Source organism: Morone saxatilis, unplaced genomic scaffold (assembly GCF_004916995.1).
Source record: "Morone saxatilis isolate NCDOM2014 unplaced genomic scaffold, NCSU_SB_2.0 Contig19, whole genome shotgun sequence".
Classification (NCBI taxonomy): Eukaryota; Metazoa; Chordata; class Actinopteri; family Moronidae; genus Morone; species Morone saxatilis.
Genome location: NW_023339751.1, coordinates 14,594,468 through 14,603,780, shown reverse-complemented (window position 1 = coordinate 14,603,780; position 9,313 = coordinate 14,594,468). Strand labels below are relative to the sequence as shown.

The 9,313-nt window shown below is 37.3% G+C and overlaps 2 protein-coding genes across 2 annotated transcripts in view; both read left to right on the top strand.

Annotated features, from left to right (window-relative positions):
- Positions 1 to 4,073: 4,073 nt before the first annotated feature.
- LOC118329193 (ubiquitin-conjugating enzyme E2 D4-like) lies at positions 4,074 to 7,639 on the top strand. Its single transcript, XM_035663200.1, has 7 exons — positions 4,074 to 4,251; positions 4,797 to 4,860; positions 5,035 to 5,066; positions 5,389 to 5,466; positions 5,629 to 5,734; positions 6,365 to 6,458; positions 6,552 to 7,639. The coding sequence occupies exons 1-7, from the start codon at positions 4,228 to 4,230 to the stop codon at positions 6,595 to 6,597; spliced, it is 444 nt and encodes a 147-aa protein (XP_035519093.1). The 5' UTR covers positions 4,074 to 4,227; the 3' UTR covers positions 6,598 to 7,639.
- A 1,253-nt stretch (positions 7,640 to 8,892) lies between these two features.
- Positions 8,893 to 9,313, top strand: part of LOC118329192 (protein bicaudal C homolog 1-like) — a 55,249-nt gene continuing 54,828 nt past the window's right edge. The window contains exon 1 of the mRNA XM_035663199.1: positions 8,893 to 9,085. Within this exon, the coding sequence (XP_035519092.1) occupies positions 8,893 to 9,085 (193 nt within the window). The remainder of the gene's footprint in view (positions 9,086 to 9,313) is intronic.

Sequence of the window (9,313 nt, the reverse complement as noted above, 5' to 3'; positions counted from 1 at the left end):
GAACGCGCATCGATCCATGACCAATCGCGTGGTGAGGAATAAATTACAACCCGTTTTGGAGACATAGAGCTTCTTCTTTTTTTTTGTCTTTCTTTTTTTTTTTTTTGCTCAAATTGCACTGCTATATGCACCACCAGTGATATGTTGGTTGTGAAAGCAAGGTCGAGTGTATTCATATTTTAACAATCTTTAGGCCTGCCAGAGGTCAAGAAGGGACCAAGATTTTTCATATTTTCTGAGCCAGGAGAAGAAAATGTATTTTTGCATGTAGCCTATGCCAGACAGTGCCATGGCTGCAGTTGAACTACGTAGTAGGAGTAAGTTAATATTTAAATTTGTAAATTTGTTTCTTTACATCTCTAGTACAAAAACCTACAATGAACATGTAGTATACAATGCAGCCAGTTAAAGAACCCAAGTTATCTCCCCTACAGCCGCTTACATGAGAATGCTATTAGCCACTGACCTGCCTAATTTTGCCTGCATAGTGATACTTTTACATTTATACTTTAAGTACATTTTGCTGATAATACTTACAGTCCTTCAATAGAGTATTTTTGACATTGTGGTATCCTAGTTCTAATTTTGTAAATACGGATACAAACAGGATCATAATATGTGCCTCAGTTCTGTAATGTGAGGTCTAATTTCCAGATCTTTCCGGAGTCAAAGCTCTTCTTATGGTGTATTAATGGAAACCTGGTGTGCCATGACAGTCAGTGAGGTGCCAACCTTTGGAGACAGAGTGACACCCTGGGGCAATATGAGCATCTGGTTGAAAACTGCATGTCACACGATAGTTTGTGTATGAGGTCACTCTCATTAGAGCAGTCCTGTCTCTTTTTCTTGCTTGTTGTTTAACATAAACACTGAGGTGCAGTTGTTGTGCCTATATTTTCAATGATTAGCTTCCTTCATTAAAATGCCTAAGAAAAAGATGCATGTAATGTAGATGTGAAATAAAAGGAGAAATTACTGGAATAAACCAGACTAGCATTTATCTGATGAAATAAATCCTCATATGCAAGAGCAGGAAATTTATTTTTCACCTGCATAATATTATATACATTAAGCTATTTCACTTAAATCCAGCACTGTTTTTTTTTTTTTTTACCAATTTCCAGGAAACTGTGTCAGACAATGATTGCATATCTAAAAAAATGTCCTAAATTAGCCGCGTGTGTCTGTGTTTCAATGCATGCTGCACAAATGAATGAATAAAAAGAAATCTCTTAATTTGCTGCAATCTGTGACTTTGAGGTATGCATCAGTCCAGGCGTGAAAGATGACAGATGTGCCCCTTCTACCTATGTACTGTATGTGTCTGTATGTTTATCTATCTTCCCCTTTGCTCTCTCATGAGTTATGCTCTATGGAGCTTAAACATTAAGTCCCAACAGAATTATAACAATGTATATAACCATCATGAATGTGTTTACAACCACTTTATAAAGATAACAGCAGTAGATGTTACAGCCCTTGGGGATACTGAGTCAACTGATGTCCATGTTTCATCCTACCGTTGCATTATTTTTCCTTGTTTCCTCATCATCTGTTATGTTATCTGTCTGTTTTTTTTTAAACCGGATGTGCTGCAAATGGGCCACATCAATCAGGAAATGTTTAACCCTAACCCAAAGTCACTTGATGCCTCCTGAAACACATGCAATCTAGATGCTCCCATACTAATTACACTTAAATCTTAAGTGTAGTTGAAATTATTAAGAGTTCCTTTTATTCACCCCTCAACAATGTTGCAATTGTAAATTGATTTTCTTGACATTTTTAATTCTGGCTTGTTTAAGACTGCACTGATAAAGTAGATAAAGTAGATGTGATTGGTGAAACTAATGCAGCCTTTGATACCAGTGGCCATAATAGACTTCTAGATTGACAGGAAAATGGGGTCTGGCTGCCTGCTACACAGTCTTCAGTCGGTTTAGGTTGTATATAGGACTGGGGCTGTGTTGTTGATATATGCAGTCATGAATCTGAATCAATCACTATGAAGTGCAGATTCACCCAGAGTTCAATTATTGGGTCGTTATCATTTAACCCTTTTATATTGTACCTTTAGGCCAAATCCTATAATCCTAAATGTTACTATATTCTTAGTTCATGGCTGCAGCTGGACCACAAGACTAAAGTTAAATATTAGTGCCATAATGGAATCAGATGTAAGCTTCAGTAGCCAAATCAATGCAAGAAGTGCATCAACATTTTTATAATCTAATATTAGTTTTATGTCCAAAGAATATTTAAGGAAACTTGTTCATCAACAGCGGCTGCTTGTTTGCTTTTCTAACTGCCCACTAGATCTCTGCAAACCTCTTTCAGGATGCTGCTGCAAAACCCATTCTTATGTCTTTTAGTTAGTTAGAGAACAGATTTTAAAATGCTGGTCTTAGTTTAGAAATCACTTAATGGCTTAGGGCCAAAATACATTTCTGATATGCTTCAAGAATATAAATCCAGTAGGCCCCTTAGATCTTTAGGAAGCAGTCAGCTAGAAGTGCCTCGAGTCAAAACCAAACACCATGTTGGATTAAACTACTATGCTGCACACAGAATGGATTTAACTTTAGCTACTTTAAACTCTGAATTTAAGACTTCCTTATTATCCTTCACCTTTGATTAAATACTGTATATTTTCTGCTGCACTTTTATTCCCCTTAATACATTTAGACACATTTATTACTGTTCTGCACTATTATTGTACTACAACTGAACTGTGTGTTTCATTCTATTTGAACACATTTTAGCATTCATTTAATTATGATTTAAGTGTTGTTTTTGCCTCTGTATTGGAAAAGTGAAATACAAATAAACTTGCTTTGCCTTGTTTTTATATACCCATATTCTGGTCATTTATAATGATGATGCCATGCCTATCCATCTTCCCTCACCCTGACCCCTCATTATTCACCAGAAAGAACATTTCCCTTAAAGCATCATTAGGTCAAGTTATTCGACATTTTACTGTATGGCTAATCACCAGAGTGCCAAAATATCAATATGTAATTAGTGACGCTTACATCTTAGTCAGGTCTTTCAAATCCAAACACCATATGTTCCTCAAAGGTAAGTCATCAGTCATAAGAGTGACGTTATAGGGCAATTAATGCAACAGAATGCCACTGTCTGTAAATGCAATGAACACAGGGCTATAGACAAGTCCATATTCAGCCAATTCAGGCCAGGCTTATAGACTACATACCACACACCTCAAGCTTTGATTTGAATGTATCCTTGTTACCTAATGGCTCACTTTTAAAATACAATAGCTTTGCAGGAAAAAAATGTCAGAGTCAACTGTAATGCACAGTTTTAAGATGTTTGATGATGACTAAACTGCTGTGATAGTATACAATGCAACATACATTTACATATTTGGAAAGGAGAGACTAAGATACCCTTGGGTAGCTATATTTATACTATAATAACGGTTTGGATGTAACAATACAGCACCCTATCCTATTAGTCCTACTTTCTTTTTATAGACTTAGACTTAGACTTTATTTTTCATTTGGATTTGCATCAAAATGAAATTACGTTACAATGACACATAGCACAACAGGAATAGAGGAGAGGCAGTATGTTGGAAGTAGATGGAGAAGGCATTTGTATCGTTATCAGTCAAAAAATAGGATATGGCAGATAATATAAACTTTTATATTAAAAAACACGGTAGATAATGATAATATTTATCACAATTTAAGTTGCCTGTGTAAAAGAGACTTTTGTATTTAAATACAAAATAAGAAAAATGCGATAATAATATCTTGTTTGTATATAAAAGACTAGATAAAAATTAATCGCATATAAAATATAAACAAAGATAAAATATAAGATGGGCTATGTCCTGAGTAGGTGTTTGAATGGTTATATAGTGTTCATCAGTCTTATGGCATATGGAAATATAACGTGTTATTTTACATTTTTACTTTACTTTACTACTTCAAAAAGTTCATAACAGAGTGGTTTTCACAGGATGAACTGTGCCCATAATATGTCGGTGAACGGTCCCTTTAAGTGGCTTCACTGAAAACTCAAATTCCCACAATGCACCGGTCTATTCTTCGTCGTCGAACAAAAACGCGGAAACAAAAGAAATAATCAGTTTGTCAAAACAAATAACACCGAGTCGGCAGAAAGTAAGCGCAGTTGTGGCTGACAGCTGTCAAAGTTAACACCGTAGCTTCTCCTAACCTATCTGAAAGACCTGCCATGGCGTTGAAAAGAATACAGAAGGTAAGACTATTCGTCTTTTCTTCATTTATTTAATGTACAGAAAAAGGTTGGAGCGATGCGGAAGCGCCGCAGTAACGTTAGCTAACGTTTGTCACAGTCATCTTAATAGCATTTCTTTGCCAACCTAACGTGGTTGAGTGTTGTACAAACGTTTAGAAAATGTGTTAACGCAAGATAATTAATTCACAAGACTGATTTTACTGCCGGCGAGCCCGTTGTTCGTGCCAATGACGATGACACCACAGAGCAGCCAGTTAGCTTAGCGAAGCAGTGAAACTTAAATGAGCTAACTTCGCTGCCAGCTAAAGTTGGCCTAGCACAACGAGCATTGTGAAAGCACTTCAACATGTCTCTCTGTCTACTTTTAATATCCCGGGGTTTCAGTTAGTGGTTTGCTGACGTTAGTTAGTTAGTTAGTTAGTTAGTTAGTTAGTTACACTTGGTTGTCATAGTTAGCTAAATATCCTTCCTCAAGCAGTGCACTAATGTTACATTGCGGAAGCGACCTAACCGTGCAATTGTTGTTTGTTTGTTTGTTTGTACAGGAGTTAAATGACTTACAGAGGGACCCTCCAGCTTCATGTTCAGCTGGACCTGTAGGGGAGGACTGTAAGTGTGACAATACCGTATGACATGTATATAAATGATATATATATATATACATTTTTAATCCTGTAATCATGCCACCGTTACCAACATTGTTGGGCCTGTGTTGCAATGTATGCACCGTGATCCTAAATATTGTTCTCACAGATTGTTTCTCAATCTTTGTTTCCTTTTTAGTGTTCCACTGGCAAGCTACCATCACGGGACCGGTGAGCTTTTTCTGGATTAGTTTCCTGGATTTTTTTTAAACCAAGCTGCTTCTGGATGTCTAGACAATAGTGTTTTATGTTGACTTTACAGCCCTTTCTCTTCTGTATGGAGAGCACAGACTGGCACACTCTATCCCAATGTTCCTCACTGAAGCCCATGGCATTACTGAGACAATAGGGAAAGGGGCAATAACATAATGTCTTCATTTAAACAAAGGAAATCTTATACAAACAAAAGAAAGGAAAATAATTAATATTAGTATTTTATCCCAGTACTACAAGGCTAGGCATAATTTGACAATCATTTACCCCTCTATTTCAGAACGACAGCCCTTATCATGGAGGAGTATTTTTCCTTTCTGTCCATTTTCCCACTGACTATCCCTTTAAACCACCAAAGGTAAGATTATTTATCTTTAACAGCCATGTTTCACTATTTCTTTACATTTTATAGAGGACATTAATTGATAATGAATCATAGATGCATCTCTACTCAGAATCTGTCTGTTGACAGAGAAACATGTCATTTGACCTATTGCTGCTTTGTTTGTTGTTTTTATAGGTTGCCTTTACAACGAAAATCTATCACCCAAACATAAACAGCAATGGTAGCATCTGCCTTGACATCTTGAGGTCACAGTGGTCACCTGCTCTTACAGTATCAAAAGGTAACTAACATCTACATTTTGCACAGTATGGTACATTGCAGTTTGTAGTAACTAAGATTTACTTTAAAGTCACAAGGAAACTGAGATTTGTTTCATGTGGTTTGACATACTTATGGGTGAATAAGGATGTTGGGGCAAAACAAAATGTGGGGAAGGAATGCCAAAGATAGGTAAGTTGCATTATAGCAAACATTAGAAGGCAATAAAGCCCCTTTGCTGAAACAATCCACTGTGCTGTTACCAAATCTGGATTCTTCCAACTGAATGATTTCCAGCCTCAGTGAACACAGGTAACAGGATTTTCAGGTCTGATTATCCAAAAATGACCTTCTACGCCCAGTGTACTTTTGTCACTTTTGAAAATGGTGAAAAAGCAGGTTTTGTACTGTCTAATTGGAGGACCAAGCGGGGGGATGTTCAGATATGTGTAATGAAAGTAGTGCCTAAAAATACACCTTTTTTCCCCAGGGCTTAAACAGTTTTGATTAAAAGGTGTCTGGAATCAAAGCTTGTCAATGGTTTTTAAATTGGTCTCTGGAAAATGAAATGAAACAATAATTAGAAAAAGTAGTTTTTTAATTTAAATAAAACTTATGTCCATACTGATTTTTGGTCCTCTTTTTTTTCCAGTTTTATTATCCATATGCTCGTTGCTATGTGACCCAAATCCAGATGACCCGCTAGTCCCAGACATTGCACACATCTACAAATCAGACAGACAAAAGTGAGTATGGAAGCCAAAGATTTTGGCATATGGAATAGCTTCTATCTGTCAACTATTCTTTAGAAACCTGTTCTGATTCTCTTTTCTCTTTAGGTACAACAAACTAGCCAGAGAATGGACTCAGAGGTATGCAATGTGAACGACAGAAGGTTCAGAAACAATGATGCATCCCTGAACACCTCAAAATATGACAGTACTGTTTCAACTGCTCATCCACACTGGTTCTAGTTGAGGTGTTTTATTCGCTTGAGGCACTTTCTCTACTCGGACTTTACTTGACTTACCTGTTTTTACTGTTTTATTTTATTTTCCCCTTAAATTGGCATTATTATTATTATTTTTATTATCATTATTAGTTGTGGTGAGATGGCCTGATTGTATTTTTCTTTTAATAGATTGTACAAGACTATACTGAATTTATTTTTCATCATTTTGCATTAAAAACATTAATCAGAAAGTGAATTGTAAATTGTTTCTTGCCATGCACACGAGTAAACTGAAATTCTGAACTATCTTGCTATGAAATGTTTGCCTTTGTATGCAGTACATTCTTGTATCCAACAAATCATTTGCCCCTTATTCTATTATTCACATGGCCACTAGGTGGTAGCCTTTACTTTTCACCTCCCAAGCCTTTTAAATGAGGCAGTTTCTCCCTTGGACAACTTAATATTCATGTTTGTGTTATTAATCCATTTTGGTGAATGGTTATTAATGTTGATATTGGCTATTATTAAATGTAAATGAGAAGGGATGTTCTGTTCATTGAAATTAGACCACCCATTATCATCACCTCTGCTGGTTGCAGAACAGGTGCTGTACACTGGTGAAGCTAGTGTACACATTAATTGAGCAGCTCACTGATATTTAATCTCCACTGTGCTATGTTGATGTGATTTAACCAGACTAGTGGGTTTAGCGAGGACTATACCCTCAGATTCTCAACTCTTGTGACCTGCCAGAACATTCCTAAAAATTGAAATGAACCATTTTAAATAATTTGCCCAACTGAATGCAGTGAATGTTATTGTCAAGATTAAAAACAATTTGTCAGGTACACTGAATCTCCATCTTTAATCCTAGATTATGGAAGTTTTTACTCTAAATGAGCAAAAGAGAAATCTGTTGTACTGCAGGACTGTGCTTATTTTGCTTTGTGATTAAAGCTCCAGCGGTCAGAATAAAGTTGTCGATGTGGGGTTATCTGAAGTCCGAAGTCATTAGTTAACAAGTGAGACATGAGTTTATTTAAATATGAAGAATAACAATGATGATAGAGAACATCACTGACTGAGCAGGTTTCTGACAAAATCACAAATAAAGCAGAACATAATAGTTAATAAGTAAAAAGTAAGCTAAAAACGTAGAGAAGTGTCTACAGAAGCAATTTAAGCTAAACCCATGAAAATGTAAATTTAACAAATGTAAAACTTCTCTTAACAAGGCCATACACCACTGGAAACTCTCATTAATCATTTCCTGGCCACAGCCAGGATAACAGACCAGAACTATGGGACTTTAAAACTTTCTGCTGTATACATTACTGAGTTTAGTGACCTTTATCACACCTTCTGGTTCTGCATTACCGTATTCGGTACCAGCACATACTACAGCACTTTTGTTTGCCTCTTTTTGTCTGTTTTACTTAATGTACGGCTTGCTCCACGTTTGTTTGGTTTCCTTTTTCCTGTATTGCTTCCCTTTAACCCACTCTCAGGATGTGTAGTGTTTCCTCTATAAACCAATAAATTGGTTGCATGTGGTGTTATTATAAAGTCCCAGCCTGACTGAAAAGAAATACTCACGTCAAGCCTGCCTCTGTAATCATTTACAGTGACTTTATTTCCATATCCATGAGTTTTAAATTGACTATATTATATAGTTTTTAGCTCATAACAATCATGGTGATTTTGTTTTCTGTAACTGACTATAATCCCTCAACAGTTTCACGTAAATGAGACATAAAAGTGCACTCCACAGTCCACACACACATTGAATCCAGTGAATTTCTCACAAATACTTAGCAGGAATCCAGGGGGAGGTAGATGCTCAAAAAAGTTTTTCTGGGAGGAGTCCTGCTTCTTCTGTGTGTTTTTTTTTTTTGGGGTAGGATGACACGTGAAACTTTCCCGAGGACTTGGTTGGTATGTTTGCTGTGTGCTGTGCGCCGCTCCGTTAACTCCACAGTCAACCTATAGCGAGTGGACCCATCGTGCCGCTGCTGCTGCCTATTTTTAGAAGTGTGCCTAATGGGGGAAAGCGCAGGGGCTTGAGGAAACTGCAGAGGAAGGTTGTCAACTGTGCTGCAATGAGCTCGCACAACACCGCGAAGTAACGGATTTTAAAAGTTCATCGCTTCGCTTCGGCTCAACTTTACTTTGAATTAAAAAAAAAAAAAACGCAGTGGCCGCTGGAGAAGTTGCTGCGCAGCGCAATGGCTGCCCAGTGCGACACTTTAAGCGGATACTTGCAGCAGTCGGACCACGGCTCCAACAGCGAGCGCAGCACCGACTCTCCTCTCCCGGGATCAGAGGAGGATCTGAGCGGACCCCATCCGCTGCCAGATCCGGAGTGGACTGAGGAGAGGTTTCGGGTGGACCGTAAGAAGTTGGAAATCATGTTATTAGGTAAAAAAAACAACAACAAAAAAAAGTAAAACTAAGTAGTACAAAGTTAATCATTTTCAGGTTTTCAACTTTGTCCACGTTTTAGCTCGTGTAATTGTAGCCCGTCGTTGTTTCCGAGAGGCTGCACACTGCTGCAGCCCTCTGACTGCCCTTTGTTTATTTTACACGCAGAAAATGACACTTTTAGTACATAATTACCGTTCCTTGTCATCATGGGCAGAAAACTTG

Bases quoted from the DNA above. Each gene is read 5' to 3' on its own strand.
- LOC118329193 (XM_035663200.1), top strand. From the start codon at position 4,228: ATGGCGTTGAAAAGAATACAGAAG. The intron at 5,467-5,628 runs GTAAGATTATTT...TTGTTTTTATAG, and splicing joins ATCCCTTTAAACCACCAAAG to GTTGCCTTTACAACGAAAAT. The intron at 5,735-6,364 runs GTAACTAACATC...TTTTTTTTCCAG, and splicing joins TGCTCTTACAGTATCAAAAG to TTTTATTATCCATATGCTCG.